Below are 17163 nucleotides of genomic sequence, written 5' to 3'. Positions count from 1 at the left end.
TGAATGCTTTTGGTCATTAGTGGCCAGCCCTGAGCAAATAATCCAAACCAGTCAGCCAGGACTCTCATAAACACTGTCAGAAATAGCATCTAGCCAGCCGCCAACACACACACACACACACACACACACACACACGCACACACACCTCGTGGCTCAGTGACACAGCTAAAAACTAAATACAAAATGTGCTCATTTTTCAAAATATTAAGGATTTTAGACAGTTACATTGACAATAATCACAGAAAAATATTAATGAATGGTAAAGAAAATCACTGCTTTAAATGATGATTGGAGATGGTCAATTCATAGAAATATTCAAGATATTTTACTTCGAATAACATACTTCAACTGTCAATCAAATAAAAACAAAACAAAACTCTACTCACTATGATGCTTTTATGAATACTTGATACATTTACATCAGATTTACCAGCATGAATTTATGGAGTTTAAGTTCCTAAAACATGTTAAGTATCGCCTGAAAAAAGTGTATGTTTTCAAAACACATTTGTGATCTCAAAAGTTAAATTAATTACTTAAATTTAAATAATTTTAATAATTTGTATCAATACTGTAGTCTGCACAGACGAACAATAGGAACCATACCACCTTTAAAAAAAAAAAAAAAAAAAAAAAAGAAAAAGCTTTAGGATTTTCTTTTTTCCTGCTTTTCCCTGTCCGTCAGCCTAAAGTCACTGGACCGCTGAAGGTCTGCTGCAGTCTGTGGCACCAAGCCATGAGCTGCAGATCCTTTAGGCTGTGAAAGTTGGAGGTTGCTTTCATGCATTGGGCTTTTCTGCCCATCCAATAAGCATAGATGCTGAAGTAGAGTGAAGTCTGAAAAATTTAGACGCCCTGAATTTGCTGTTCTTCTTAAATGTATCCTTTAATCATTTATTCTGTGTGCCTGGATGTTGAAGTATGCTGAAAGAAGCCAGCACTAACAGCCCTTCTATAAAGAAGTGTTCAATAAATTTCTACGTCGGTTCTAAAGCATCAACAACAACAAAAAAAGTTTTTACATTGTCTATGTCAAAACATTTCCTCCAATGATTTCCTTTCCTCCAAAAGTGCATCCCTTTTCCAACTAGGCAGGATTTGTATATCTAAAAACACATAATATCAGTTATTTTTTTCTAATGAAAAGGTAATGACAACTTTTTTCACATAATCTTGTCGAGTCTTGTATGACTCTTCTTACCTGCTTTTTATTAACTTCAATATCAAAATGCATAAGGCTATACCTGTTTCTTTTGTTTGATTGCTTTAATAATAGTTCTCAAAACATTATTAGTTGCATATTTTACATAATCTCAGTAACTAATCCAAGAGGAGCTTGATTGGATATAATATAGAGAACAAAAATCCGATTTTAGCCTCAACTGAACACAGAGAGAAAATGTCTTAAAACTGTTAGCTAACGATAGCGCTGGCAGCAGTTGGTTAGCCCAGCTAGCATAGAAACCTAACGGTAATGGCTGCCCTGTCATGTTAGCTTTATTTATTATTTATTTACTGCAAAACCACTCTGTCTTTCGAGTTGTTTTTCTGTGTGATAAACTGAGTCGATTAAAGAGGAAGAAGTGACAACCAAGCTAAGCTGGTGTCAGTTAGCCTTCAAGCTATGCTAATTAGCTACTAGTTTAGGCTGTAATTTTGGAAATACCTCTTTAATGATAATAAGACACTTGACAATGAAACACTTAAGTGAGTCTGAGTCAGATTATACAATTAATAGTTGCTATATTCAAGCTACGACATTGTACTAGCGTCATTTCTAGTTCTGAACACTTCTGTTTAATAATTACTTCTTAACATTTCAGTTTGATATTTCAGACATAAAAAGATAAACCAGAGATGCTGCACTTGTTTCACATTGTAGATCTTGTTTTGACTTGTCACGGTCAGGCTTTCTTTAGTGTGCCGGCTTCATGTTTCTGTATTACAGTAAAGACAGTCTTGCTCACTTCAGGCTGAAATAAGAGACCACACAGATTACTAGAACGGAAACCGGGTGTCGTATTTGTTGCCCCTTGAAACCTACTCGCTTCTGGCAACAATTCATTTCTGCTGGGTTTTCACCCTTATTTGGATTGTTGATCATAATATCGCACCGTGCAAGCTTCTGTTTCTCTTTCAGCTCAACAGAATAGTGATTTGAGTCCCGAATGTTTGACATTATATAAAAGATTCTTTTCATGCTGAAATTTAACAATGTTAGCTCTTCTAACACTGCTGCAGATTTGTGAAGAGCTTAAATATAAGCTCATTTTTCACTACAGTTGTAAATTTTAGACAGATAGGACAGTGTAAAACATCTGCTGCTCTGGTGGATGAATGATTGATGTGGTCAACAACCAGGATGTTCCTCATGTTACTGTTTAATGCATGTAAAATCAGCCAGCTGTGTAGGAGAACAGTACAATTATAAATAAAGCATGCAGTAAATATATTGCAAACTAATAGAAATATTTATAGAAGGTGTTTAACCTTGGGTTGAAAAGAGATGAATGTTGCCCATTTTTAGAAATGAAATCAAAGATTATTATTATTAGAACAAATGCTGCTGCCTTAAAAAAAAAAAATCCCAGATGGCATCAGTGTAAGACGGCGCCTGTTGACAGTGAATGGTTGTTTAAGGACTGAATGCAGAGTGAGATGACTCATCTTCTCCTCGGGTCCCTCCCCGGAGATTCACATGAATGATGAAGTGACTGTGCAGTGCATCAAAATGCAGCTCTGTGCCTCTTCTGCCACCTACTGGCCACAAAACCCCCTGTTGCCTGAATATCTTAGCTAACCTAATCAATCACCTGACTGTTGAGTTTTTCTTTTGTTTTTTACCCAGATGAGTAGGAAAAATAACACCCCATTAGATGCTTTACGTTTTATAAAAATGTGAATGCTTTTTTTCACATTTTGTGACATTACAGCCACTGAAAAAACACAAAATTTTACCAATTATTTTTGGTCTAGTTTCTTGACTTTAAATTAGACACACAAAAAAAACAACTTAAAAGTAACTTTTCAGCACAACATAGGGGCTTGTTTTAAGTTAATTCAAACTCAGAGGTCCAGTTACTAAACTTTCCTCAAAGTAAAGGTCGGAAAGAAAGTCTTAGTTCTGTCTTTTATTGTCTTTCCTATCAGTGTATTCACATTTTCACTTTGCACTTTATAGTAAACACCTAGCTATTTTATTACATATAAAAGTAGTCCCGAACAAATAAACGTAAGACCTTTCAGATTAAGACAGAAACCTTAGAATAAAATACATCTTAAAACTGAAAACAGAACCTCAAGTAAAAAAAAAAAAAAAAGTTAACACCTTTTGAAAATGAAACACTTAAGTGAGTAAGTCTCTCTTTTAGGGGAAAAGGTACAAATAGAGCAAATAAACATTTCTTTTTTTTTTCTTAAAGAGGTACCAACCTATAGAAAAACGAATTAGTGTTCAAATAAATCAGGTCATGATCTTCACAAAACGAATAAACAGTGTTGTCTCTGCTTGCTCTGCACCAAAGCCATCTATTGGTGTAAGAAGTACTCCGTGAAAATGATCTATTTTTGTAAATTTATCCGCTTGGGGACGGGTCCAGACAGACCCGTCACTCTGTTCGCATTTGGAATGCCAGTTAATTCCTAATATTAATGAAAAAGCGCAAGCTATAAGTGAAATAACCTACCAGTGGAGCAAGACATGTTTTCAATTTTACAACTTATGACATAGTTATTATAAGTTATACAACATCCATCCATTTTCTTACACCTTTAAGATAATATGGAAAAATATCTTGTTTCTCTGGCAGATTATGAGTGCACAAACCTCAACAGATTTTATTTTTTTTTTGGGTGGCGTTTTAAGTGAAAGGAAGTAAAACTGGAAGGAAAAAGTTGGGAATCTCAATAGCAAAATAAGACTTTAGTAATGTTGGACTTCGCCTATATGAGATCTAATTTCTGTTGTCCCATTGTTAGACGTGGGTACAGAGATGTTTGTAGTAACTAACTTGTAGTGGCGTAAGTAGTGAAACTTCTAGCTTCTACTGACAGATATTTATCTGAGTAACACGTTTTAGCTCCCAAATGCGAGTGTAATTTATTAGCATTCAAAGTAAATAAAGTGTAATTCTGGAATAAAATCTGCTAAGCCATAATACTAAGGAGGGCTGAATAAAAATAAATCAAACTAAACATTTCTAAAACCAGTGCATGGTTTTCCTTTGACTTCTCAATCTCCGTGAAATATTTTGACGTTTATGGTTGTAATGTCACAAAATGTGAAAAAGCTAAGAGTTTTTTTTCAAAGTGCTGCACACCTGAGGCATTAGAGTAAAAGAATACATCTACTACTTTATTTTATTTTATTTATTTTTTAAAAGTAAACCACCTGCTTTAACTGTGAAAGCTGCAGGAAATTTTCAATAAATCAGACAAGAATATCAGCAATGTTTTCCAACAAAAATGCCTTTATTCAAGCACAAGTTATACATTTTGCACACTAAAAGGTGAATACAGTTCATGTAGATAAATAAACTGTGCAAGGTTTTACGTTCTACTCACCAGTGCAGTTCGTTGTGGCTGCTTGAGGAAGGAACTGAATAGTTCTCATGGGTGGAGATGCTTTTTCTTTCTCTCTAGTCATCATGTCAAGAGGTGATCTAAAACACTCAGAAATTTAATTAAGGAGTTTAACTTCCACTCAGCTGGAGTCTCTAAAAGAGAGGTCAGAGAGAGAAAGGTTAATCAGTTTACAGACATTCAGCAGACGAGGGCAGAGACGGACTAAACAAAGCGTCATGAACGTTTATGCCAAGTAAAAACAAAAATGTTTAATTGGTAACTGAAAAGTAAACAACTGCAGGCTTTAAACTGAGAAGCAGAGGACTAACTCCACTAGTAATTATCAAGGTTTGAAGAATAAACACAGAAATAAATACTGAACTCAAGGGGTACAGTAATTATAATAAGTGGGAGTCAAATGTTTAAAATCCATTGCAAAACAAATCACATAATGATAAGAAAAATTTAAGAAAAACAAATAGAAATGAACAGAATGAAATGATGGTGAATGAAACGAACAAAAAAACCCTCATGAAAATAATCAAAATGACCTAAGCTATTCTAGCAGTGAGGTAAATTGCCTACTGCTGTATTTAAGAAAAAAAGATTTAACTCCAGTTTTATGACTTTTGTTGGATAAGTCCACACAATGCTCCATTCCCTGCATTAAACCAGAGCGCTTGCTGCTGGCTCGTCCTCAGTTCTGCAGTAATTATGACTGACACACCGCTTTAGGATTGCTACCAACTGCACGGTGGCGCAGTTGGTAGCGCTGTTGCCTTGCAGCAAGAAGGTCCTGGGTTCGATTCCCGGCCCGGGGTCTTTCTGCATGGAGTTTGCATGTTCTCCCTGTGCATTGTGGGTTCTCTCCGGGTTAATTGGTCTCTCTAAATTCTCCCTAGGTGTGAGTGTGTGTGTGAATGGTTGTGTGTCCTGTATGTTTCTGTGTTGCCCTGAGACAGACTGGCGACCTGTCCAGGGTGAACCCCGCCTCTCGCCCGGGACGCAGCTGGAGATAGACACCAGCAACCCTCCCGACCCCCACAGAGGGGATATAACGTCTTGTCAGCTGCCGATCCGTCACACTGCAGGTCATCTCAATCGCACCCAGCTCAGCGCAGAGAACGACAGTTAGCATTATGAGGTCAGAGAGAGAGATTATGAAACACTAAAAGCAAACTCCTTCGCCTTGTTGTCTTATTCTGATGCTCTTGTTTGTTCCATGTAACAAGGATTTTCCACCTGAAATCTTTAAGGACCTGCAGCAGTGACATGTCAGTACGTCCGTCACTCGGTGAGCTGCCTTCTCAACGCAGCGTCTGGTTATCTGTTCTCTAAAAAACTCGTTCACCTTTGACAAACTGAGTTAGCGGTTCTTCTAGTTCAAGATTTAACATTTAAAGCTTAAAAATTGCACCTGCAGAATGTCATTTAGAGGCCAGAAAAAAACTTGCGTTGTTTTTTTATTTTTTATTCTGAACACTTTACTGATGCTGGTGGATAATCTGAAACCGAGACTATTTTTACTGTGCTTCACCGCAACATTTTTCCTGCAGGTAAATGTTTGACTTAATGTGTCATTTGTGAAGGTATCTGCAAGTTCAGAAACCTACGTTAAAAAAATGTAAATAAGCTAACAGTAAATGACCTACTTACCTACCAAGCATGGTTGCCTGTAATATAAGGGTAATTTCATAATCCTTGTTATGGAGAAAAGACTTGTTATCAGACTGAAAGGGCTGGCAGTCGATAACGCAACAAGAACTTTGGAGTTCTTGTTGCTTAGACATGCAGCAGAGGCGTATCAGGATTACACCGTTCCACCAGTTTGAGAGGAAAGACGAAACATTAAACTGTGCTTTCATTTTACATCCATACTGGGATCTATACAGATCCCAGTATGGATGCATTTGCTCATTCTGAATAACGTCTCTGGTGCTGGACAGTTTCTACTGTCACCAATTGTGAATTGTCTCATTTTAATGCTGAAACAGGCCTGAATATATATTTTTATTAACTTGTTCAGTTGCAAATTCTTCTGGAAAAGAGTGCACTATTTTTTTTAATTACCTCAGTATTTAGATTTTTTACTCTGTTTTTATTTATCTTCTGATCTTTGTGCAAGTATTTGCTGAACTATCCTCCATCCTGCAATATATTTATATTATTTTATTCCACTCCATTTTCTGCTCGCTGCAATATTTATTTTTTTCCTATGAGGTTTCTGAAACCACTACGCCGTGTTCCAAATAATTATGCAAGTGATATTTTCTCAGACTTTCTAAAATGGTCAATGCAAATGATGGTCAGTATACGTTTCAAGATATGAACTGTTACAGTATGAATCAAGTTTTACTGAACAAAGCTCCCCATGAGAACAGCATTTTTTTCAAAAATAAAAGAACTCAAAATGCACTGATCCAAATTATTATGCACAGCAGATTTTCTAAACATTTTCTGGATTATAAAGAACTTCAAACGGTCATTCTTTGAATGTGCAGCATTAAGTGGTCACGTACTAAAATCAAAAGCTATTTCAATCAAAAACTTCTTAACAGACGAGTTACATGTTAACATAGGAACCTTCTTTGGTATCACAGCACAATTCTTGATCCATTGAACTTGTGAGTTTGTGGAAAGTTTCTGCTTGAATTTCTTTGCAGGATGTCAGAAAACCTTCCCAGAGCTGCAGTTTTGATATGAACTTCATTCCAACCTCAGATCTTCTGCTTGAGGAAACTCCAAAGGTTATCAATAGGGTTGAGGTCAGAGGTCAGAGGAGGATGGTGACTACACCATGAGTTTCTCCCCTTTTCTGCCCATAGCAGCCAATGACACAGTGGGATTCCTTGCAGCATGAGATGGTGGATTGTCATGATGATGATTTTGCTACTGAAGGTTCAGCTCTTCTTTTTGAACCATGAAAGAAAGTGATCAGTCAGAAGGTCCATTTACTTTACTGAGGTTATTTTCACACCTTTATGGACTCTGAAGGGGCCGACCAATGATTCTCTCCCCATGATTTCAGCCCAAAGCATGACTCCACCACCTCCTTGCTGACGTCACAGCTGTGTTGGGGCGTGGTGACCACGCTGTGGTAATGACCCACTACTGCGTCAATCTGGACCATCCAGGGTTGTACAGCAGTCATCAGTGAACAAGTCTGTTTGAAAATTAATCTTCACGTACTGCTGGACCCACTGCCACCGTTTCTGCTTGTGAGTTCTGGTTAGGGGCCCAATAATAGGCCACAAGCCTCTGGAGGATCCTCCACCTTGAGGCTCCAGCAGCTTCAAATAACTGTTTGCTGCTTTGTAAGGGCATTTTAACAGCTCTTAATCTCTTAATCCGATGAATTTGTCTAACAGAAACCTTCCCCATCTTTGTTCTGAATCAGCCTCAAATCTCTTCACAGTACGATAACACTTCAGTTTTTGTTAAATATCCAATGTTTTCATATCTTGTCATACGGCACTACACTATCTGATGATTTTTGTCAGCAGAGATCCTTTCTCTTTCCCATATTGCTTGAAACCTGTGGCCTGCTTAATAATGTGGAACATCCTCCATAAGTAGATTTCCTTTAATTGAGCTCACCAGACAAACTAATCAACTCAGCTCTCTGAAATTAATTATAGTGATTCAAAGAGCCCTGATACACAATACCATCTATAAATTTAATAGCGCAACAAAAAATGTAATCTTTATGACACTTTAATCCAGTTTGCATAATAATTTGGAACACCGTGTATTTGCGATTTACATCTACTGCAAATCTGAGCTGCAACCACAGTAAATAAAACCAGATAATTACACGACCAATTTTAAAGTCTGCTGCCTTCAGGACTTTTAGGATCCTTTAACTTATTTCTAAAACTCTAAAGGGTCCTAGTTCATGTTATCAGGCTTGTGTTATCTGTTTGAGCCCTTAGAACCCATCAAATGTCAAAATTAAAACACAGATTTGTCAGTATTCATTTAAAATCAGATTGTAATGTCTTTTTTAAGACATCTTTTAATTGCACTTTTTACTTGATTTTTGTGATTGCATAAATTCCATAATTTTATGTTTTCCTCTATATCTATTTAAATTTTACTATTTTATTTTCATTAGTATTTTTTTAAAAGGAACTAAGAGTAATCATGTTAGGCTAATTATCTGGCCTTTCAGATAATTAAATCTAAGACTATTTTTTGAGCACAAGGTTTGTGTTTCTGTTTTTTTCTGTAAACATTTCCTTTCCTGTTTTAGTGTTAAGCACATTGCACACACAAAACATTAAAGCTGCTACAGCCAAACGAAGTAGATTATGCATCATTTCGCACATATTTTTAAAAAATTCTTATGGTTTTATCTGTGCTTGAAGTACCTCCTTCTTATTAGCAGGTTCTAAATTGTGAACATCATGCCTAAAGTCATTTCAAACACTGTAATACGTACCCAGGCGCTGCTTTCAGGTCATGCCCATACTGTACCTGTAGAACTGACGTGTGTACAGCCAGCGGTGTGTCATCCCTCCGCTCCCGAACCGGAGACAGAACCGAGACCCAGTTTGAACCGTCTGCTCGTCCTGGACCAGCGTGGCGTCGCAGGAAGGATCCAGCAGCAGTTTCTGACACCCATCGCCTTGCTCTCATTTGCAGTTTTAAGTGCATGAATCAGATAAAAAGGGGGGGAAAAAAAACAAAAAACGAACCGACTAAAGTTTGAACTCTACGGGAAATCTCTCCTTTCCTCCTGCCGCTTCCTTTCCCATTTTTGGCGCTGTTGCACTGTCTGGCGTGTGAAGTCTGGCCCTAACACAGAGGCCCTTCCTCTTGGAAACTCCACAGCAAGAACTACCCATACAAACACCGCTCCTTCTTAAGCTGCTGAAGTTGCCCAACCGACTCTTTGCACGGGCGGATGAAACCACCGCTGTCCTTCCACAGGAAGCCCGTCGGATGAAGATGGCGCCAGGAGCTGCGTTCGCTGGTTCTGCTCCTCAGCCGGACCTCCGTGAAAGCAGAGGCCACCGAGGGTCACACGGTGACCTCTGGGCTTGCTGAAACAGTATTAACAGCAAATTCTCAATTTCGACGAAAGCCGTCATTGAGTAAAAGTTGCGAGACATGAAAACACAGAACCGAGAGGCTTCCCTCCACTCCTCATTCCCTCTCCTGGGAGAAGCTCCTGCTGTCAAAGTGAAAGCGTCTCCGCTTTGATAAACCAACAGAACAGGTCACAAAAGTTGTCTTCCGAGGCACTCGTCTTTCCCACGAAAGAGCAAATTTATTAAAACAAGATCTATCAAGTGCTTGGTGCACGTCTGCGTGTTTGTCTGACAGTTAGGCCCATCAGCCTTGAAGTTCTCCACTTCTGTCTCCAGAAATCCTGAGTTTACAGCACATACTTTTTTTTTTTTTCTCTCTCTCTCATTTTAAAACAGTACTCAAATCAAAAGCATGAAAATCAACCAGTAAAAGTCTCTTCGGATGACGGCAGGAAGGGAGCCGCCTCCTCTCCTCAAGCTCGAGTCCACAGATAGTGTAGCAATATCTCTCTACTTCCAGATCGGATCAGATGAAGGGTCGTCCGTCATACACATCAAGATCATCATTTATATTTTACATAAACATTTTGCCAAACAGTTACATGCTTTGCTGGGGTAGGAGTTAAGATTAGTAGGCTGGAAAATGTTTAACCAAACTTAATATAGCAATACATTTTTTTTTCCTGAGGACAGGATGGAGACAAAAAGCGACAAATTTCCGTTTACCACTCTGAAGATTCGTCAAGAGCCAAATTTCACTGGCATACATAAGTGATACTAGGTCTTCTTTTTTTCCCCTTTGTTCTGATAAATGTCTTGCAAAAACAAACAGAATTGAAAATAATGTAGAGAAACTGTCTGCTTTTTCTATCCTTCCTCTTCACCTACTGGTGTTAGCAGGACTTAGAACAGATACACAAGGAAAACGTTCAAGTTACCTTTTAAACTCACAACACGGCTCAATAGTCTATTCAAATCAGCTCTGATTGTCCATGATAATTGGACTAACTTAATAATTGTTTCAGGCAAGAACTTAAAGAAATAGTTCCGATTTTTAAGGAGAAAAATTTGTTTTCAGTTTTAGTTCCTTCGCCTCTCGAAGAAAGATGACGTGCTGCTGTGAGTTTGTAGTAAAGTTTAAAAAAAATCTGCGGATCGCAGATGTTAGCTATTTGCAACTAAAACTGAAAATGTCTGCATCTATGGGACACACTTCTATGTTTGCAGATATTAACCATCTTTACCAAAAACTTGAAAGTTGGTCAACGCTTTCACAGCCAAACAACGGCAGCGCTACTCCACCAAAGCTACGTCAGCGGAGGCTTCAGGCTGAAGGAACTCGTCTCTCTGTGGGCTTGAACAGCCAGCGGCACCAGACAACACGCCTTTAGCGTCATAATAAGATAGTTATATGCCTTGGAAAATAGCTTTCAGAGGCAAATATCTGCTAGCATAGAACTGAATCCCATGCGGTAGGAAAAAAAAAAAAAAAAAAACTAAATCTCAAGATTTATTCACTTTTCCTCAAAATCACAGCACAACGATCTCTCTAAACAACCCCTGTTGTAGATTATATCTTCATACAATTCTCCTTGGAGGAAAAAAAAAAAAGAGCTATACCTTTAAATTACACATTTTTTTTCATTAGACAAATGTTTCTTTTCTGCTTGACCCAAACTGGCAAAATTAGAAAACTGTGAGGTGTTAAGAAATTTAGTCAGGCATGACTTATACAAACGCACATTTGAATATGGATTTTTAAAGTCTAACTGGACGAGCAATTATATTTCTTTTCCTTATCAAGACAAACAATGACCGTATTTGATTGAAGTCTCTAAATGTTAAACGAAATCAATTAAATTTATGCCTAGAAGAAACAAAATCAAACGTTCTTCCCTGGGTAGAAAATTGTTGTTGTTTTTTTCCACAAGGCAACCTATTCATTATAAAGTAGCTTGCTCTGAGTTCCTTTAAGAAGCGTACCCTTTAAGTTTAACATGTAAAACAGTAAGCGCTAGTATGTAATCTGTATCAACGCAGTCCATCAGTTTACCATCATATAATATACTTTATCTTACTGTTATATTCCTCTTAGTAAACCTTTCACAGCACAAAATGAACTTTCACTCTCCTACAGAATCAGATTCCACTACACTCTTGTCAGGATTTCCTCACAACTTAAAAAGATGAGAGTACAGTAATATTAAAAATAAAAATAAAAGACATGTGATTTGCACTTTTCTCTTTATGAGGCTCCTTTAATTATGATGATCACCAGGTAGTCTTCCTCTGATTTGGCAAAGGCTTTGGCAGAGGCATCCACGAACTGCAGGGAGAACTCACACGGAGGGAAAGCGTGCAGGACTCCACTGTGCTCCTTGTCGCGGCCGCCCCCCACCGGGAGGCTGATGATCCCCGCCGCCTCCTTCTGCTTGAGGTAGGACACCAGGTTCTTCAGCGGCCTCTCCACGGAGCTGTTGGCGTCCTCGGATTTCCCCGGCAAGGCCAGGAGGACGGCGTGGCCGCTGGAGCCGGCGGCCTTGATGCGGCGGGCGACCTCGTCCAGCTTGGGCTGGTCCAGGCGGAGGCGCTGGCTGATCTTCAGCTGGGTCACCTTCCCGCCGGTGGGGCCCTCCACCAGCAGGCTGGTGGCCATCCGCATGTCTCCGTCCAGCAGGTGCAGGGAGGCGGGGAAGGTGCTGTTCTTCAGCAGCAGGACGCCCTCCCAGGCCTGGCTCAGCCTCGGCCCGCCAGAGCCCGGCTGCTTGGACGGGGAGGAGCTTGAGGCCGGATTGTCTGGCCGCTGTTCCTTCTTCGCCGGGCTCTTGGATGCGTCTCCAGCTTTGCGTTTGGGCTCTGGCTGAGGGGGGCTGCGTGTTCTTTTTCGTTTTTCCACCAAGCTAGAGTTGTGGTTGTTCTGCCGCTCTTTGGCCGGGGTGGTTCCGCCAGAGCGAGGGAGGCGCTCGGGGTCACTGTAGCGCCCCCCGTCCCGGCTGCTTCCCCCGGGGCTGTGTTCCAATGAGCCGCCATGACGGCGCAGACCAAAGTCCCCGTTGTCAGGGGAGCGCTCCACTCTCCAGCCGTCGTCTAAATGTCTCCTTTTGGGGCCGACATCTCTGCCCTGCAGCTCGCGCTCCACCGACCAGCGCCGCTCCAGACGATCAATGGGGTCAAAGCCTGGTCCTCTCATCCTGTCGTGGGCATTCAGGCCAACCCACTCAGCAGAAGAATACGGATCCCGCTCCCTAAAGCGGCCAGGAAGCGGAGGGGTGCGGTCTCTCACTCTCATCGGCTCGGCCAGGCGATGAGAAAACGGCTCCTGGACTAAGTCAAAGTGGGGTATGGGGAGAGGGAGCTGCACAAACTGCTGCTGCGGGAAGCGGTTCTCTGTCTCTGCAAAGTCCACTCTGAGTCTCCGGTCAGGGCCGCCAAGAGGGAAACCCCTCATGTGGGTCCAGGCAGCATGAGCGGCGTCAAGGCTTTCGTACTGGATGTAAGCCCACGAGTCGCCTTTCCTGTAGGCTATAGTCCTGATGGTGCCAAAGCGGTCAAACTCTTTAGCCAGTGCAGTCACTGGAACCCAGGGGCCCAGTCCCCCCACCCACAGTCTGGTTGTGGGTGTAGGTTTACCATACCCAATCTTGATGGGACTGTGACCCACCACCTTCCCCGACATGGCCACTTTGGCTCGATGAGCCATGTCCAGGTTCTCAAACTTGATGAATCCATATGTGTTGTTCTGCCCTCTGACAGTCCGCTTTATGTCCACCTCTGTAATCAGCCCGAACCTTTCAAACGCTCTCCTGATGTCATTCTCGGTCAATCCGGACTCCAGGTTGCCCAGAAACAACGTCCTGTTCGCCCTCTGGTCGTCCTCGGGGCTGAGTAGTTCCTCCTCACGGTAACATTCAGGGATGAACGGAGGCCTGCTGCGGCCTTCATACAGCGGGAAGTCTCTGTCTCTTTCAAGGTCTCTGAGATGGGGAGGTAGAGGAGGCGGAGGAGGAGGAGCAGGGAGTCGACCAAGAGCCAGCTGCTGTAACCGATAGTCCCTGTAACCCGGGCCCGGGGGAGACTGGGGTCTCTGGGAGTGGAGGTGCCTGTGTCCAGAGGAAAAACTGTCTTTGCTAACCGGGGAGCGGCTCGTACGCCGATTAATGTACACGGTCTCTATCTTCAGAGGCCGGTCGTACAGCACCAACTTCCCCCGGGCATGCTTGGCCGCCCGGGCGTCTTCGGGCCTCCGAAAGTTTACGAACGCCACCCTCTCTTGGTTTTCACGGCATATTTTCACGCTCACCTCTCCGAACTTCTTAAACTCGTGAAACAACCCGTCCTCTATCTCCTCGTCGTTCAGCTCGGAGCCCAGCTCGCTTATTTTCAGCGTCTTGTACTCACTTCCTGGGGCCAACGGAGGCCGCGGCTCGCCGCGTGAACCGGACCTGGATGTTTCCGCGGCGATATCAGCGCCACCATGCGACTTGTTCCCGGAGGAAGACCCGTAGTCGTAGCCGCTACCGATCCGACTGGATGAGCCGTGTCCTTCTGAGTCCCTCATGTCTCTTTTGTCGCAGGGTAAACCTCTTCTGGAGGAAGCGCCGCTCTGAGCGGAGCCGTTGCTGGCTGAGAGAGCTGTGGTCTTCTTGCTGCTCGGATAGCTTCCTCCTCGGTCTCTGCCATCGTCGGGCCCACGGGTGCGTTTTTTCACCGGTGATCGCTCCTTTCCTTTCATTTCAAGTTGCAAACAGCTGCCACTTCAACTCAGTGATATGCCTGAATATGCTCTCTTCAAACTAATATCCACTAAACTGACGAAACTTAGAAATGCTTATCAGGCAAACGACGTCAGCGCCATGTTGGATAAGCTGCACTACTTTAATGTAAGTCCCGCCTCCTTCGCTTAAAAGAAGCTGATTGGTTCCGCAGCTCCCGAGTGACATGAACAAGCAAGCCAGTTGGCCTATTGTAAATCAGGGTGAGAGTTCTTAAACATACAGGTGAAAGAGTAGAAGCGTCCTTTACTAAATGGAACGATACGTCAACGCATGCGCCATATTGGAAGTGGCAGGTTTGCTTTCAAAATCTGCAGAAAAGTGCTTGGAAAACGTAATTTCCCCAATAACATAATAATAACATTTGTGCTTAGCTAATTCAATTCAAATTCAAAAATACCTCATTGATCCCAAAGGGAAATTAAATATATTCTGCTTCCGTTTTTCTTTTAAAGATTTCTAATGACACTATTACTTTTCATCACATGGCTCTATTGCTGCAACTTTCTGTCATTTCATCTAATTATATAACATAGGTGTAGGTATTTAGAAAACCTACATATTTGAACTTTTTTGACTAATTAGAGCCTACTCAAATTGTTAAACAATTACAAGCTGTACAAGCCATGAATTCTGACTGAGCATGTAATGCCAGAAATTACCACTAGAGGGCGGTTTTGTTTCTTCTTCTTTCCCCACCGACCACGTCAACGGCAGCTGGATCAAATGGATTAAAACTACCATAAAAAGTAAATAAACAAACAAATAAACCAGGAAATAAATAAACTGATGACCGCCATTTAAATATTTCTTAATTATCCAGTATACTTTTTAAAAAAAATGATTATTTATATTGGATTACACATTCAGACACATAAAGTACGATAAAAAGAAAAGAAAAAATCATTTCAGACTTTGGGTAGAGAGTAAATTGGGGGTTATTTTTATAATAAAACCAATTTTATTTATTACTTTGACCATTAAAAAACATACATCATTGCCCTGCTTATGAATGTTGGACTTCTTTTTCTGTGAGGTTGTAGGGTTGTTTATGATTAATAAAACACTGAGTTATATTCTGTTGCACGTACTATGTAGGTCACTCCCACGCAAAGGATTACAGACTGGGGCAGAGGTTTCTTCCCTTGCTGCCAATTCAGATATTTTTATCTCCATTTCACTCATATTTCAGAGCAGATTTGCGCGTACAGCTCAGCACCATCATTATCCACTTGCTAGTGAGGCTTTTAACACAATTTACTATCGTTCACTATCATTAAAGGCTTAAATTGTCCCTGGCAAAAGGAGCTTTGTCCTTTGTTCCCTCAGAGAGACCATCTGGTGGTGGCCCTCCACTGACAGACACACGTCCCAACAACGACCTAGCAGGGCAATTTGGTGTACCCTGCACCAAAATGAGCTTATCTGTGTCAAAAAGCTAGTATGACAGGGGTAAATGTGTTCCCGCTTTAAACCTGGAACAACTAAATAGTCCTGCACTCTACAGACCAAGTTATGATTACAGCAGAAATGTTTTAAAGAAATAAATGTTCTAACGGAGGTCAAGGTCAGGGTCAAGGTCACATGAGGTCCTAAAAAGAGTACAAGCTGGGTTCCACCAACCACTCACATTGACTGCAGCTCAGTAAATATTTTAGTTGTCAGTGAAACTTTCTTGTTCATGCTAACTAGATCATGTAAGTCTCTATCAGCCCATGTGGAGTCCCTCAGGGTTCAATTTTGTTCTCATTCTCCCTTCTGGTTGAAATATAAACAAATTTAGCATCATTTCCTACTGCATTCATCTGAATAAAATCTAATTACAGGGTTCTTTTAAGACAGAGGTGTCGAACTCATTTTTGTTTTGAGTCAAAGCAAAATCATGAATGCTCTTAAACAGCCGGTTGTGTCAGAATGTATTGATCAAACCTGTTCACAAACTGTTAAAATATCAATGAACTCTTAAAATTAAATAATATTATTGAACATCTATTCAGTCCCTCCAGGATTTCGTGATTCTTTTCGTGACTTTTATTTATTTTTTTTTTTTTTTGCAATAAAAATCAAAGTGTTTGTGGTACTAATTTGGAACTATTTGTACAAGTAAGAAAGTTTTTGACAATTTTTGAGAAAAATTTGCAATAAACTCAATTCTGTATTAGCGCAAAAAAAAAAAAGAGCGTGGATTTGTTGATTTTGTGTGAATTTCCATAATAATTCTCAAGAAACTGGAGGGACTGATTGAAATCACTTGGCAGTAAACAGATAAAAACTGCATTGATTTGACTGATAACATAATATTTAATCACACTTAGTGTTTAGTCTAGAATCTAGAGGGCCGCATTAAAAGATATGGCGGGCCAGATTTGGCCCACAGGCCTCGAGTTTGACACATGCTTTAAAAAAAAAAAATCACATTTCAGTACATCTGTACACAGACAAAGTGCTTGTTGAAGTTCATGAAATACATCTGGTAAAAGAACTGGGGAAGAAAAAAAAGTAAAAATAAAATACAACCTTAAATAAACCACTGTAGAAATGATACAAGAGCATAAAAAAAAAAAGTGGAACTATAAGTGCTTTGCAGCTTTTATCCATCCAGATTCAGGTGAAATCTAATCTGAAGAACATATATGCTGTATTTGATTAATCCTTCCTCAGGCCAATATGAGCATGAACTGGTGCGGTGTCCAAATCACATAAGTCATCAAGCCTCCTAGATTGTTTGTCACACATTAAGAAATTATGAAGCAATTGTTAACGTCACTTAGGCTAAAAAGAATAAATGTTTGAGC

At 40.6% G+C, this 17163-nt stretch overlaps 1 protein-coding gene across 1 annotated transcript; it reads right to left on the bottom strand.

Annotated features, from left to right (window-relative positions):
- Window positions 1-9799: 9799 nt before the first annotated feature.
- On the bottom strand, window positions 9800-14559 carry LOC122834626 (RNA-binding protein 15-like). The gene has a single exon (XM_044123212.1). It carries the CDS (start codon window positions 14326-14328, stop codon window positions 11842-11844), a length of 2487 nt encoding a protein of 828 aa, XP_043979147.1. The 5' UTR covers window positions 14329-14559; the 3' UTR covers window positions 9800-11841.
- Window positions 14560-17163: the final 2604 nt, after the last annotated feature.

This window comes from Gambusia affinis, linkage group LG07 (assembly GCF_019740435.1).
Source record: "Gambusia affinis linkage group LG07, SWU_Gaff_1.0, whole genome shotgun sequence".
NCBI classification, from domain to species: domain Eukaryota; kingdom Metazoa; phylum Chordata; class Actinopteri; order Cyprinodontiformes; family Poeciliidae; genus Gambusia; species Gambusia affinis.
Note: the sequence above shows the minus strand (reverse complement) of the source record. Positions and strands in the feature narration are given on the sequence as shown.